This window comes from Mchenga conophoros, linkage group LG23 (genome assembly GCF_057382185.1).
Source record: "Mchenga conophoros isolate Kocher_MC1m ecotype Shallow Benthic linkage group LG23, M_conophoros_male_GT1.1, whole genome shotgun sequence".
NCBI lineage: Eukaryota > Metazoa > Chordata > Actinopteri > Cichliformes > Cichlidae > Mchenga > Mchenga conophoros.
In genome coordinates this window covers 14113653-14129927 of record NC_140547.1, presented here as the reverse complement: position 1 = coordinate 14129927, position 16275 = coordinate 14113653, and the positions used below count along the sequence as shown (strand labels likewise).

Here is a 16275-nt window from a genome sequence, read left to right as displayed (position 1 = left end):
GCTCTGCCCACCCGGGGTAAGTCTTCGACTTATCCCCTTTTATTGAATAAAAACTGCCGGAAGAATAGTGACTGCCGCTCCTCCCTTTCTCTAGCATATCAAGACGCTAATGCGGAAAGGAAGGAGAGGACTCCGCTGGGTTTCCCTTTTACTTCGCTGGATTTCTTAACTCCCTGGGACTTTTATGCTGTGGTGGATCCCACTGGACTTTTAATGTTGTGTTTTATTGATTTTTATTGTGTTATCCCTTGGCCAAGGTTGTTTTAAATTATCTTACACTTTTAACTATTTAAATATAATAAATTATATTTTAATTCTACAGTTTTTTAATCGTGTGCTTTCCCTTGGCGGCTCCACTGCTCTGTCCGTTTGGAGGAAGGTTTCCTTCCTTTAGAAAAACGACACTGTGGGAATAAAATCAGCCTTTCCGCTCCGTTACATAATTGGCGTTGTCGACAGGATACGGAGCCAGAGCAGTTGGGTTAGTCAGGGGAAATGCAAATATATGATGCATGTGTATATTAGTGCCCCCAATAATGTGTGTTTTAGGTCGTATGTCCCCTGAGCAAATGAGTATGGACAGTGTGCACAAGTATGAGTGTTGGCCACACCAAGAGTGAATGAAGAACGTCCAACCGAGGTTGTCATGGGAGGTCAGCTGCAGGCTTGCGGGAGGTGGGGTAATGATTTGCTGCTAGGCAGCAGTGCTTGGGATTAAGCACGAGACCCAGGTTAGGCCTGGAAGTATCCCCACGGTAGCAGCCGGGTGCAGTGTAGGACCTTATGGCTTCCGGGTAGCTATGCTACGAGGACGTGAGAGTGATTGCTCGTTTGTGGCCTTGGACTGAATGGTGCACTTTTTTTTTATATTTTTGCTTGGGGGTAGAAGACAGAACCGGACTCAAGAAAGCTTCATGACTGGAAGCTGGGTTTTTAGCAGGGACTGCTAATCTTTCAGTGTGGGGGGATGTCACGGGGTGGAAAGGGACAAGTTATTTAAGTTTGCATGTTTTGTTGTTTTACCTTTTTAATATTTTAATATGAAGTGTATTTACTTGGTTTTTATATTGCATGTATTGGTCATGTTTTGTGCAGTGGTTATGTTGTTGCATGTTTTCGTTATACTGTCAAATTGTCCTGGAAAGACTCCGCCCCTACCTGATAGTAAACTGATCACACCTGCGAGAGATCCCAGAGAGGCCAATAAGAGGGCCTGGCAGACCATAGAGCAGAGGGGGAGAAAAAGCTTGAGAGAAGGCTTGAGAGGAGGAGAGACATGGCATGGTAACCGGTGTGGGCGACGGCCGCGCAGAGCGGCACAGAGGCCCGGCTATAGGCAGCTGGCCAAGGCGTGCGGCAAAGGAGAACGAGACCAGAGATCGCGGACGACCGCGCACTGGAGGGAGTGATCGGAGCTGAGCGGAGAGGTCTGTGCTGGTGTTGACGGGAGGTAGCTCCTCGCCGAGAGAGGCCCACGGCAGGGGATAGAGAGGCAGCGGGATGGCGCCTTATGTCCCCGGGACGGCGAGTCTATGGCTACGCGTGTGAAGCACAACACAGTGGTGGGCGGAGTTAGGAGCTCTGCCCATCTGGGGTAAGTCCCGATTCATCCCGTCTAAGACGAACCTCCAGTGGAATTTAAGAATGGTGACTGCCGCTGGCCCTCTCTCCTTTTTCTAGTTGCCATCAGAATGAAGAGGCCGACAGGACGGCGACAATCCTGTTGGTTTCTGCACCGTTTGGACTTTTATATCGTGGCGGATGCCACTGGACTTTTAATGTTGTGTTTTATTGCTTTTTATTGTGTTACCCCTTGGCCAAGGTTGTTTTAATTCATTTTGCATTTTTAACTATTTAAATATAATAAATTATATTTTAATTCTACAGATTTTTAATCATGTGCTTTCCCTTGGCGGCTCCACTGCTCTGTCCGTTTGGAGGAAGGTTTCCTTCCTTTAAAAAACGACACTGTGGAAATAAAATCACCTTCGCTCCGTTACACATAGAAACACAGGAAGTTGCCTGTTGTTTTGTAAATAAAAGCAGAAAGGACACAGGAAGTTGCCTGCTGTCATAAACTAAGAAGTTGCTCACCAGCAGAAAGGACACAGGAAGTTGCCTGCTGTCATAAACTAAGAAGTTGCTCACCAGCAGAAAGGACACAGGAAGTTGCCTGGGGTCATAAAACGAGAAGTTGCTCGTTAGAAAGTGAGAAGTTGCTCACTAAAAACATAAAATTGCTAGCAAAAAAAAATCAAGTAACCCCAGGTGTGCCACAGCAAAAATAAAAACTAACTTAAATCCTTCAAAGCGTCTAAACCCCTCTGGAAATCACTGACCATGGGTCAGAATAATTCAAAGACCTTAGACGGGTCCGATAAAAAATCAAAATTAACTGTAAAACCGAAAAAAATAAAATATAAAAATAGCGGCTCAGTACGACTCCCACTTACGTTTAACCCACGCTCGCGAATCAATGAAGACTTCCATGATTACGTATCCAGAACATGCGGAAGTGCTTACGTGACTGATTTCGTCTCGAACTTAGGAAATATCATGTGCCATACCATCCTCAGAGTTCAGGAGTTGTAGAAAGAATGAATAGGACCATAAAAAATCGCCTGACTAAAGCAATGATAGAAACAGGAATGACCTGGATCAAACTACTTCCTCAAATCCTCTGCGAGATTAGAATGACTCCATCCGCAGCAACCAAATTATCTCCATTTGAAATAATCATGGGAAGACCGTTTCCAACACCATGGTCAGCCTCCAGAGGGGCACCGCTATTGGAAGGGGACATAGACACTGCATTGTCTGACTATGTTCATAACCTGGTAGAAACACTGAATAATAACTATCAGAAAGTTTGTCTCTCTCAGCCTCTCCCTTCCATAGATCCAACCCATCCGTGGAAACCAGGAGATGCGGTGTTGGTAAAGTCGCTAAAACCAAGGGCACTCGGGGAGGCCGCGTGTTCCAGCCCCCAGACTGTACTTGCAGTGACGAGAACCAGCATCCTAACAGACGGACAACCTCAGTGGATTCATGCCAGCAGGGTTAAGACCAGCCCCACCAAACCACCTCAGGCGTCGGATCAAGCAGACGACATCTCCGGCGAGCCAGCGCCCGGATCCAATCCACCTACACACATGCAATCACTGATTAACACACAACGCCTGAAAGAGCCACAGCAAGGTACTCGAACATCCAGCAGGAATAAAAAGCCGAAAGTACCGCATGATGTCTAACCTGATAAAGATAGACTCGTTTCATCCTGATAATGGAGAAAATGAAATGCCCATTGTCATCACACGACGCTTATACGGGGTCTCTCGAACCTGGGACCAGGCCAGGAGACGACTGAAGAACTGTGTTTTTTATATATTTAGGTTATTAATCATATCTACTGCATTAACCTTAGGATTTTTATTTACTATTTCGTATTGTAAACTGCAACCCTGTTCACATTTCTGCAAGCCACATTTTGCTGACAATACCTCATGCTCCACTTGGCAAGACACCCACCTAGTACACTCGTCACGTTCTCTAAAATCAGTAGAAAGCAACACAGACACCACCAATAAACCATTTTATGCACCCCCTAGAACAGGAACTAACACCTGGTATGAAAATGCCAGAATAGCCGCTCGTGATTTAGGAAACAGTAACTGTTATGTCTGTTCAAAGGGTAATCCAGAACAGGTTATAGTGGGATATCCAATTTCAGGTTTTCCCTTAACAAAGATGCTATTCAAAAATGATAAAAAGGGGCCCTTAACAGTAACCCTGATTGAAGCGGTGCGAGTAGAACTAAGTCCTTTAGATTGTTTATTCATATACACAGGACAAGTCTCTAGTAAGGATGTTAGCATGATTGACAACCCTATCCACCCCTGCAACCCAATGAAGCGCCCCGAAGACCGCACTGAACCTCTTTCGCCCCCAACACAGGTGCGCCATCACCCAAATATCTTGATGACATGCATACACTGACCAAAACTTGAAAACATGAATTATGACGCACAAAACTATACATTCTTTTCTGACTCTCCAGGAGCACGCTGTAACGAAACATGGCTAGCAGCGAGTGTTGACAGGACACAATATAGACATATGTTTTCTTATATATATGCATATATAAGTACGCATTCAGATAACTCAACAATCCTGCATTCGCCCAACACACTAAACGACTCGTACTGGGGAGGCATATTAAAAGGCTTTACAGCTTCGCGCCTGACCAGACCAATCCCACATGCTTATTGGATGTGCAATAATACTCTTAGATTAGCCTTACCTGTTAATTGGACCGGCACCTGTGGTCTAGTAACTTTAGCTCAAGAACTACTGATACAACAAACCTCGGATCTGCCTGTATCCAGCAGACGGACGAAACGCGCCGCTTATTCACATAACGTTTACATAGATGCTATAGGAGTTCCACGCGGGATACCAAATGAATTAAAGGCACAAGGAGAAATATCAGCAGGGTTCGCCTCAATACTACCGTGGATACAGGTAAACAAAAATGTAGGCTGGATCAATTATGTTTATTACAATCAGCAAAGACACACCAATCTGACCAATACGGCCCTTAAAGCCCTAGGAGAACAGATGTCTGCTACCTCCTTAATGACCATGCAAAATAGAATGGCCTTAGATATGCTGTTAGCCAGAGGTGTGGACTCGAGTCACATGACTTGGACTCGAGTCAGACTCGAGTCATTAATTTTATGACTTTAGACTTGACTTGAAAAAATGTTCTAAGACTTGTGACTTGACTTGGACTTTTACACCAATGACTTGGGACTTGAATTGGACTTGAACCGGTTTACTTGAAAAGACTTGATATTTTACCCCAAATATAAAATTTAACATGCATATTATATAGAGATTGAAAATGTGACGTCATTCACGGGTAGAACCGCAAAGGATTCTGGGAACTCGTGGCAAGAGGTACTAGCGCACACAGACTTTCAATTGAAATCAGTTATACAGCGATAAAAAGAAACACAAAAATGTCAAGAAGCTGTTGTATTATTAACTGCAATAGCCGGTCGCATGACAGCCACGGGAAGCCGACGGGTAAAGAGATCGGTTGTTATCGGATTACGTCGTTGAAGAGAAATTGTTCGAGCCATGTTTCCGAAGTAACAAAGACGCGACGGATGGCCTGGATTGCAGCCATTCAAAGACCAAATATAACGTCCCAGAACACTCCAGCTCACAGGTTAGTCTGCTCCAAGCATTTACACGAAGGTCAGTGTTTTTTAGTAGTTAATACGTCATTTTTCTTAACATAATTGGTGATATAGGTTACAAGCAAGTCTGGCGCTGAACAGAAATGGTCGCGCTATGCTCCTTTGTTTATTGTGCATAAATAGTGAATTGTCCTGACATGATATTGCGTTTCGCTTCTGTTATTATGGTACATTGACAAAAACATACTTTTATTCACAGGATAAAACAGGTTTTTTTGTATCACTAATTGCCCAGTACGATTACAGCATACAGTATTATTGTCATTGCTACATTTCTGTGATGGGTACCAGAAATTATTTCCACTACTAATTAATTACCGTTGAGCTCAAAGGTCCTATTAATAAACGGTTAACGAATGTGTATTTATGACGACAGTTTGTGAGACTGGTAAACTTATGATACGTACGATGGTCTTTCGTTCTACACGGTGCGTTTCAAGGTCCTGCACCCATCCGTCGGTAAACTGTACCTGGGCTTGTTGCAGTGACCTGAAGTTACTAAACTTCATGAGTGTATGCACTCACTCCAAGAACCGTATAATTATAAATATGCATATAAATATGCTACAATGAGATAGCTGACTTCATCTAACTAGCAAATGTTGTCCAGGCTACGTTGGTGATGCAGTTTTTTTTAATGTGTATGATATTTTTGTCATGCGATTTTAAAGCCGGTCCTACAAGCGCATCCAAGAATAACATGCAGCTTATCTCAGAACTGTCGGTGAAAATTATTCTTGGAGCTAAGTTTAATTGAGCTGCATTTTAAAGAGGTGCAATTTCACAATTTGTGTATATTTTCTAAGTTCACTATTTTGTCATGTGTTGAGAAAAACACAGATTTAAAAATTACATGGTCTAATATTTACATTTAGCATATAACTGCAACATGCTTTTTTTCGTTTTTTTGAATGACTCGAAAGGACTTGAAATTCAAAGTTTCAGACTTGTGACTTGACTCGGACTTTTACACCAGTGACTTGAGACTCGACTCTGACTTGCCTGACATTACTTGAGACTTGACTTGAGACTTGAGGATAAAGACTTGAGACTTACTTGAGACTTGCAAAACAATGACTTGGTCCCACCTCTGCTGTTAGCTGAGAAAGGAGGTGTTTGTGCTATGTTTGAAGATGTTTGCTGTACTTTCATTCCCAATAATACCGCCCCTGACGGTTCATTCACACAAGCTATGAATAAACTTGAAGCATTGCAGATAGAACTAAGAGCCAATACAGGTCACGGTCAGTGGCTAGACAAGTGGATGCAGGACACGTTTGGAAAATGGAAGGAACTAATTGTAGCCTTTGTAACAGTTGTAGCATGTATTATTTTGTTTTTGATGATTATTGCCTGTTGTGTGATACCCTGTGTACGCTCAATGATAACCCATATAGCTACCAGTACAGCTACTTCAATGTATTTGCAATTGGCACAAATTGATCCTGAGGATGTGCCAGATGTTACCAATGATGTTCCTGATGTGTATATTGAACATTAGGTTGTGAACTATTACATTTTATGATTTGCTTTTTATATTATGTTATTACATTTGTGATTTTTCCTTTCTATTTGAGTTATTATTTTAAAAAAATAATAATAAAAAAAGAGTGGAACTGTTAGGTATTTTAGTACCATGGTAGCATTTACTGGATATTGTTTTATAGTGACATTATGCAGGAAAACTCTGTCATTCAATAAGGCCCCTTTGTTTTAGTTATTTTTCTCTTTGACCCAAGAATTGATGTGTGAGAATCACAGGCTGGTACAAGGTTGAAATACCACAGAGATCACTCCCTCAGCTACATTAGTTTCTTAATCTTTTAGACGCCTGTTGAAGGCCAAATGGTTTGTTTCAGATTTCACTAATGTAAGAACTCTTTGTTTTGTGCCTTGAAAATATGTCGCTGAGATAATCACAATTGTAGCTGAACTGATACACTACACAAAGGATGCTTCTTCACCCAAGGGCAGGAAGACGCTGCCTTATCTTGGTCTGTACTGGTTTAAACTGATAAATCTGCTGTCTCATGAATTTTACCCTCTATATAAACTGTTGTACTTGTGAATAAAGTTGAGTCACTTTGGGAAGACAATCTAAAGCAGTCTCTGTTTTCTTTTTCTCCCAAGCTGCTCCCGAGCTCGTACTAACACGCTGAATGGCATGCTTGAATATTACTTGAGAATATATTTGACTGTGTTACAGACTAAGGGACATTCTCTGCTGATAGGTGAAGGTACATTCTCTGCTGATAGACGTCCACGCCTCGAAGGAAGTCGATCCACGGATTAGGCCCTGGAAACCGTTTCCTTCAGGCTCAGGCTGCTGAGGTTCCAATTATGCCCTGTTCATTTCTTCCTTTTTATATGCCACTGCCTTTTCTCACTGCCCAGAGTTTGTATAATGTCCTGTTTGTTGTTCATGGTCTCTAATTTCTCCTTTTGTTTTTCTCTCTTTGGTTTCCTCTCACCCTCCAAACCAGTCACTGCCTCTCCTTGAGCCTGGTTCTGCTGCAGGTCTCGTCCTGTTAAAAGGGCATTTTTCCTTCCCAGTGTTGCCAGGTGCTGCCCGTGGGATACTATCCTGTGACCTATCCTGGGACTATCCTTACAGTAAAGACAACTGTGGTTGTGAACTGGTGGTATATAAATACCTGTCAAATCTCAGTGTACTCCTTGTAGTAAAAGGCACTTGTAGCTGCCTTTATTAGCAGTAGATTGTTGTTCACACACTGAAGAAGTGTTCAGACACTGTGCGTAAATGTACATAAAGTACACACACTTGCTTCAATCAATGGAGTGACTGACAGCCAAAGAAAAGGCAAATGTTTAAGGAAAAGCTTGCCTATGAAAATATGAACATCAATACAAACAAAAGTAATGTGTCATTACCCATCCACTTTGTTTTTGCTGACCATGACCTCCTTTTACATGATCTCAAATTCATCTCTAAATTTAATATTCAAGCCATGATATTATTGTTTCCAAGTGTGATGAGGGTGGGAGGTTTTCTCCACACGATCTGATAGGTACACACCAAGAGCATCTCTTTAAGAAAGCATGTCTGTCACACAAGGTTTGAGGCAACAGCTCACTCTACCAATAAATTATTCAGGCTCCTGTGCCACTGAGTTTAGACATGGCAGAACAGAGCTGGAAGGCTGGGCAGAATTGTGGGAATTTTATCATTTTTATTCTTCTATATCATTTTTATTCAGCTTTGAGTAGTGGCATTTTTTGAAAACATTTATTAAACATGTAGTTTTAATCATGTTATTACACATATTGCAAAATGTGCTCATAAAGAGATGATCTATTGTGAAAGATGACAGAGTGCAGAAAAAGGTCAATCCATAACACGCTTACAAACACAGACATCACGTAGACTCATTCCTTGGGTAGAGGTGAGATATGTTTTTCTTGTAACTGCAGTTTGTACCTGCAAAAGCAACAGTTTTGTACAGGATGTGCTCATGATGTTCCAGAGATAAGAGTGGAAAAAAGGACGACGACAGGAAACACATGGAGCGGAAGCTTCTTAAAATGTGTTAAAGGTTGTCAACAAAAGGTGTGGTGACTGTCATTAACTGTAACTTATGCATGTTATGTATCTGCTTGACGCAAGAAGGGGCGTAAACCCTGACATTTAAAAGCCATTTGAAGTGTGCTTTCTAGTGGAGATCTATGCTGATAATGTAGTGGTGTGTATCTTCCCATGTGTTTAATAAAATCATTGTTTGGACTCACTTGGACCAGTGGTCCTTTGTCTCACACCTCAATCGCGAATCGGGACACAATACACGACTCCTGTGTTTTCCTCTAGTGGACACTAGAGTGCCAAAGTAATCATAAAAACATCCCACTTTAAAAAAAAACAAAACGTACACACAGCAGGGAGTGTCTGCCGAGTTTAGCATGTGGTGATTCATGGGAGTGACATCATCCTGTTTTATTCACGTCTGTGATTCACACCACTTACATTTTCTGTGTGCCGTTTGAAGCATGTTCGTTCTGCGAGGAGATTAGACCGTGAAATCTTAATGCTGATGAATTAAATAAAACATTTGCATGAGAGAGAAGTGGATGAGACAGAGAGAGCCCAAGAGGGATTTTATATGGGGCGCCGTTTGTAAACTGAAACATCGTTTAAATGTGTGTGAGAGAGAGAGCAGTAGGACTGGTAGGACTGCGCAAAGAGCAAGGTCACAAAATTGCATTGTGTTTCACTGAGGCTGAAACCTGAGCAGTTAAAGTATCCTTCCACCAGACAAAGAGTTCCTGTTGACTGCCTTTTACTGCTTAAACCTTTTTGCAAATTGCTGCAAATTATTTTCAGGAAGAAAAAAAAGAATTTGGTCAGAAAGCTGCTCCTCAGATGCCAAATAATAAAATTCATTTTTTAAAATATACACATAAGATTTTTTACACTGGCTGTCAGTGAAAATAAAATGTATTGATCTGTTAGCATCGAGCTTTACAGGCACTAAATCTTCATTGTCCAGTAGCAGGATCCTGTCATCTTTTTTTTGCCAGTGATGTAGGGTGTCTACACATTCCCCTAACAAATAAAAGCTCCCCGGTTTGATCCCAGGAGGAGGCACAAGTCTCTTTCAAGGCTGTGTTGACTCAAATATGCAAAGTTACCTGCTGTGGCGACGCCGTGTGAATAAAGGAGCAGCTGAAAGAAGCTTCTTCTTCTTCTCTCATCTCTGTTATCAACCTGATGCTTAAGTATATCCACAAAACATCTCTCTCCAGGTACTTTATCTGCTCTTTTTTCTCTGTTTCTGATTAAATAGTTCTGCTTTAGTCGATATGATTTAGTTTCTCAGTGAAATTACTTAATTATTCTTTATTATTAGTGGTCGATGAAAATAAATTATATGAAGAAGATTCAAATTCGTCATAAGAGCACTAGTAAAGGTTATTAAAGGCATTCTTATGGACTCAGGGGCCTCTTATTTACCACTTTTAGTACCAATTCAGACGAAAACTGAGGTTATTGTAGACAGTCCTAAAATTCTTAGAAATATGGTTTCTGGGCAGATACCTCCAGCAGCACTGAGGGGAATCTTGGAGTCATTTTTGACCACAATATGTCCTTCAATGTACACATTAAGCAAAAATAACTGCTCTCTGTCAACAGTGCTAAATTGTAAACATCCAGTCACTATAACTGCATTTAAAATTCTTCTTCTCACATGCAAAATGTTGAATAATAAGGCCACATCTTATCTTAAACCTTATATTATGTTATAGAGCACTTCACGCTCAGACTGCAGGCTTATTTGTGGATATTTAAAAGTAGAATGGGAGGTACAGGCTTCAGCTGTCAGACCCCCTTTCCTGACAACTCTTAACTAAGAGGATCCAGCTGTGTGGTGTGTGGCGTAAATGCTTTCAAATGTAATAAATAAGGCACTTGTAGAAAAAAATGCTGCTGTGCATATTAAATGGAGTATTTATTTGTCAAATAGGCATACTGTCACTCCTTAATGTAGTCAGTAAATTTGAAAAAATAGAGCTAGAATGATGAGTTTTTGAATTTTCATTCATTCCATCTGATGGAAATTGTGTGTTTATCTGAGTATCTCTCTGAAGCAGACAGTGTTTTTCTGCCTGTAAAAATGGTCCTCTCTCTCAAGGAAAATTTAACTGAAATTTTATTGATCAGTGAAAAACATAATATGACATCAGTGCTTCTTACTGCCATGAGTCAAAATCTCTATATTTTGGGAAAATGCAATTAATATAATTATAAAGCTGAGACTCATTAAGTTCACTTCATGGAACTGAGTCATGGTTGTCAAAAAGTGTCTTAACCTGTGCTTTTCCTGTTTCAGATGTTCTAATCCACAGAACACGGGTGGAATTAAGGTATGACAAATCGTCCAGAAATGATAGTTTTCACATATTTTCATTTTTTTCAAGAAGCTACATAAAAGTGGAAACTAAAGTGTGGGTTGCATGTCTTAAAAGAATACATACATAGGTGCATGTGCATTTAGCTGCTTCCTTTTCAAAAGGAAGGTCAAAAAACAAACTGCACGTATTGTTTGTTTAACAATCAACGTTTATTATTTGCTCCAGTAAAATACAGCGACACACTTTAAAACTGCAATGCGGAAACAAAAATCGTTGTCATAAATAAACACATCTCAAGAAAAATAAAAAATGTGGGCCTTATATTGTTGTTTTTTGCCGTTCCCGAGGCCTGGCTCTACTCTAAGAAGCTGTATTGGATGTTTCAGTGAACACTCAGTTTCCATGCGCGGCGACCTGCTTTGTGCCACTTGTCTCCTCTCGGCTTGATGTCCCTGATCTGACCTACTAAACCTTACAAGTACAACACCGTTTGTGTGTCCTCACATGCACTGCTTCCAAAACAATCCTCCAAGTAATCCAGGCTGATTTTACCCCTTGAGAAAAACACTAATTCCCCCGCTATCCGCGAGTTTTACCTTTAATAAAAGGGTTTTCTCTATTACAGCTTTCATAAGAGGTCATAAGCGGGATACTAATCCCACTCCCTGCCTCCGCCTCTCCCTCTCTCTCTCTTCCCACTACTGCATTGATGCTGTTACCTCCCTCGGTGATGATGTCACTGGCTCAGTGGAGCTCGAGCATCCTTGCCAAAGACAGGGAGACAACAGAGCCGTTTTGATCGCTTCGGCCGAACATCCCAAGCTGCCTTTCCGTTTTCCTTGAGTCCCCACTGGCAGTCACGGGTGGAGGAAGAGGAGGTACAGGTACAAGGCACCAGCAGGCGGTGACTTCCTCAGCCCTTCATGGAGAAGGGAAGCTGTTAGCAGGGGCAGTGCCAAACCTGGAGGAGAGCAGCGGAGGTGGTGGTGGTGTCCGCGGAGCTGGACAATAAAACAGACGAGCACGAGAAATAGAGCCAATTCACGTTATTGGCATTGTCGAGGTAGGGCGGCTTTTTTTCAGTGTTTCCATTGTCACAGTGCTGATGCAGTTTTAATGAAGCAGCCTTTATTTACTTAGTGTTAAATCTCCTGGGGAGAGATGGGCTTAGGGTGCGGCCATTGAAGAGGCTGTCATTGTCGGGAAAAAGGCAGCCTAGAGCGATACAGAGGCATTAAAGCTGCTGTCTGACACCAGCTATGTGCTGTTATTTAACTGCGTCTATTTTTAATAAAGAGGCTTTTATTTGTGTGAGCAGGACGGCAGCAATAAATGCACTGTCATTGGGGGAAAGGTGAGGTAGACGTGTGCGCGAAAGTGTTGTGTCATAACGCCAAAAGCTGCTGAAATGACGCAATAAATGATGTTTTTTATCAAGTCAAAATGGTCAGTTTAAGCTTAATAACGACAGTGTCCATGACTTGCGTTTTATGGACCTGCTGCCATCCTGAAAAACAAAGTTGTTTGTTTTTTAAAAGCATTTAATAAATTCACAGTTACCTAATCAATAAGGAAAATTTGCCTAAAGTCTTGTCAAAAACATTATGTGCATTACTTTAGTCTTTGTCACTGGGAAAATGGTGGCCGCCCAGCTGAGCTCCATCATCAGCTGATTGGTGTGTGAGCAGATTATGACCATGGATGTTATGTGGAAAGGGGAAAAAAAGAAGTGGAAATATATTTTCACAAGATGCACAAGTTGCACTGTGACATGATTAATATTTTCCATTTCAGATAACAAAACCAGAGCCGATTTATGGCACACCTTGTACACCATTCGCTCCTTTTCATTTATTAATCCTGATTTTTAGCCTGCAGTCAGTTCACACCTGTTTTGCTGTTGTACTATGTTCCCTGCATGCATCTTGCCAGTGAATCTGTTCAGGTGCCAGCTGGAGAGGATGTACCAGGAATCGGGGTGACACAGCAGATTTACATTCAGTGATGAAAGACAATCTGAGTCACGAACACGCTCTGAGTATTGGTACCAAATCTGACGTGATCCCAAATCTTAGGCATCAGTTGAGTAAAAGAAATGACAGACTCTCTTATTAATATTCATAGCTGTACCTGATGCAGCATCACTGAAATCTAATTGTATCATAGTCAAGCTTATTGATAACCACATTAAAAATTTTGATGATGAGTCATGTTTGTACTTGATCCACCCACCACACACTAAAATCTATTGAATGTAATTTTTTTGCCTTTTGAGTGACTGCGTAACGAGTCGTTGGTGAAATGGAGCTGCTGAATGGAGCCAGACCCTGGATTTGTGGCTGGTTTCAGTGCCATTGTCATCCAGAGAAACAGCCTGACATTTAGCTGCTGCTGCACTTCTTTTGTTACAGCTTGCTTTATTATCCATTACTCCCCTGGCTGTAGCTGACCATGCATGGTCTTTTCATGTTACAGCCACTCAGCCCTGCCCTATGCTATTGTCCCAGTCTCATCAACCGCAAGATGCAATATTCCAACTTTACAATTTCTAACAAAATAATGCAAAAATAAGACAACATTTGTAATATTATGCAAACAGAGCACATGCTAGAAAAGTCTGCTATGGCATGACGATCACTTATGAACTGATGGATGTTTATAAAACCAGTAAATCTAGTAATAAGGACAGTCGTTCCCGACCTTTTTCATATAACATGCCTCTGTAGGCCTGGGAAATGGACTCAAGTATCCCTTCTTCACAATGTTAAAATTAGAACTGTACTTTTACTAAACTGTATAATAGTTGATATTAAACATGACCAACAATTGAAATAATGAGGTCATCAGGCATTCAAGAAATTCATGTGAGCAGAAAGCTTGATTTTTTTAGATTGATCTGTCATATCGAGGCCCCACCCATTTGCTTTTCACATGCTCTTTTTGCGAGGGGCAGCCAATCAGAAGAATGCTGGCTTATTAGGATACTGGATAAACGTTGATGATTGAGTGATCCCACTCCCTCCGCTGAAAAGTAGTTAAAATACTTTTAGTTGTTTTAACCCTTTAGACATTTTTTATCTAATTTTAAGCTTTCAGCTCCCCATTTATCAGTCGTGTAAGCTGGCCTAACTTTTTGTCTGTGGTTAAGCTTTTTGTCCATTTGACAGTTCATCACTGCATTTTATGTGGTATTAAACATGAACAAAGTTTCAGATAATTGATCGGTGTATGTACAAGTAATCCCTTTGAGCCCACAGCTGTAAACAGTCAGCTTCTTTACCCTTAGATCCTGATGATGTCATCGTGAAGGGATTTGAATTTGAAATATGGCAGAAAATATACTACTAACTATACTCTATGTTTCAGTCTTCCTTCTCTACTCTTTAGTGACTTTATGACTATAACTTATATATTCAGATCACGTATGCATTCCTTTTGCCGTCCTGTTTCTACTGCTTATCCATTACTTTGAATTAGCTGTTAAAATGCTGCTTAAGTTGATTAAGTTGCAGTTTCTGGGTTTCTTGGGGAGTGGTTTGCACATTAGTTTTTAGTTTAGTATTGGCAGCAACTCAGTTGTAATTCATATTCTCCTCCTTTCAACAGACTTGCAGACCGGCATTACAGAAAGCACCCCAAGGTGCTAAGAAGACAGCACCATGGCAGGGGCCTCTGTGAAGGTGGCGGTGCGGGTCCGCCCCTTCAATTCTAGGGAGATTGAGAAAGATAGCAAACTGATCATTCAGATGTCTGGAAACACCACTAGTAAGTACTCTAACTAGGATTTTTTCATAGAACTGTGGTTTTACTGAAAAAAGTGCATGTTTTTTTATTATCTTCGAGGCTGACTTATACAGTGAAGTAAAACTGTAATTAAGTCTGACAGATGTTTGCTTAACCTGGGGGAGGCTTCTTCTTCCACAAGGCATTAAGCACAAGGTTTTCCAGCTGTAGCTCACCTCGACCTTTAACCTTTCTGTGCGGTTGGATTACTGAACCATTAATTTCCTCTGTACATGTAAGGCGTATTTCAAGACACATCAAATTAGCAACATTTTATAGAGACTCAGACTCAGTTTCTGTGGGAGCAAACCTTTTTCCTGCCTCAGACAAAATGTGATCTAACTGAACTTGTTTGAGACAATATGTAATTACTGCAGGGTCCACCTTTTCAGCAGCTAAACCGAGCAAGCAGTGAAGGATTTAGCACATCACCAGCTTTGCAAATCAGTTGAACATCACGTGTTAGGCGACATAAGCTTCTCATTTATTTTGTAGAAGTCCTGCTATTTATGAATACAGATTAAAAATTATTCCTTCTTCACCATTTTATAATTAATCTTTCTGTTCAAGTATATGCAGTGAACAATTTTGTTATAATCCAAAACCAGCCACATTAATTTTCCTAGGAAACCTGCTCTGTAAGTTTCCTTCACTTTTAAAAAAACATGTACTTAAGAGCAGCACACATTCATAGATTTAACAGAGGACTGAGCGAAGAGACTGGAAAGACACTCGATATGTAGTCTGCTTAGCAAGGTAAAGCCGTTTGTCAATAATTGATGAGACTTCCTAAAATATTTACCGTTTGGCCTAATTTCGGCATCTCCCTCCTCCCTGCTCATGTCACGGGTGACTACATAACGAGCTGGGTGGCCTTTCTGGGCCGTCATATTTTTATGTGGGATGGTGTTTAAGAACTCGTTTGAAATTTTTTACTGTACAGTAGGAGTGATGTTACTTCGTTTGGCTTCCTTCTCTGTTTCTATGGCAGTGAACAATAAGTGTTTGCCTACTTCAGCAGTGTAAACATAGACCAGAGGTACCGGAGTCCATTGGGAATAAACTGGCAGCGTGTGGAGTGATAAAAAGTCCTTGAAGATGTACTGTTTTAAGCCATCTGTGAATTTGATTTTTAATCACACAAATCCCTTTTTTATGTTTTTATCCATGACATTATCCACACACATGTAAATTTAAAACACTTCACGAACACTGCCATCATTGTGTAACACTGTTTAATGCTTGTCTTAAAAAGTGCTTTACAGTAAATTGCTTTGCAAAGATCACAAAAATCAACTAGTCGAACGAATACCAGGGTCTCACACTTAAGCTAGAAATCATTTAAACCAAGAAATAATCAGGT

General features: G+C 41.0%; 1 protein-coding gene across 14 annotated transcripts in view; it reads left to right on the top strand.

The window, feature by feature from the left end:
• The first annotated feature begins 11864 nt into the window (after positions 1 to 11864).
• The window catches only part of kif1aa (kinesin family member 1Aa), a 50783-nt gene continuing 46372 nt past the window's right edge, over positions 11865 to 16275 (top strand). For 10 of the 14 annotated variants that reach the window (XM_085266107.1, XM_085266113.1, XM_085266106.1 and 7 more), the window contains exons 1-2: positions 11865 to 12192; positions 14736 to 14894. In XM_085266107.1, coding sequence (XP_085122233.1) covers positions 14789 to 14894 — 106 coding nt within the window. In that variant the 5' untranslated portion in view covers positions 11865 to 12192; positions 14736 to 14788. The remainder of the gene's footprint in view (positions 12193 to 14735; positions 14895 to 16275) is intronic. The other 4 variants (XM_085266118.1, XM_085266119.1, XM_085266117.1 and 1 more) reach the window with 1 other exon arrangement.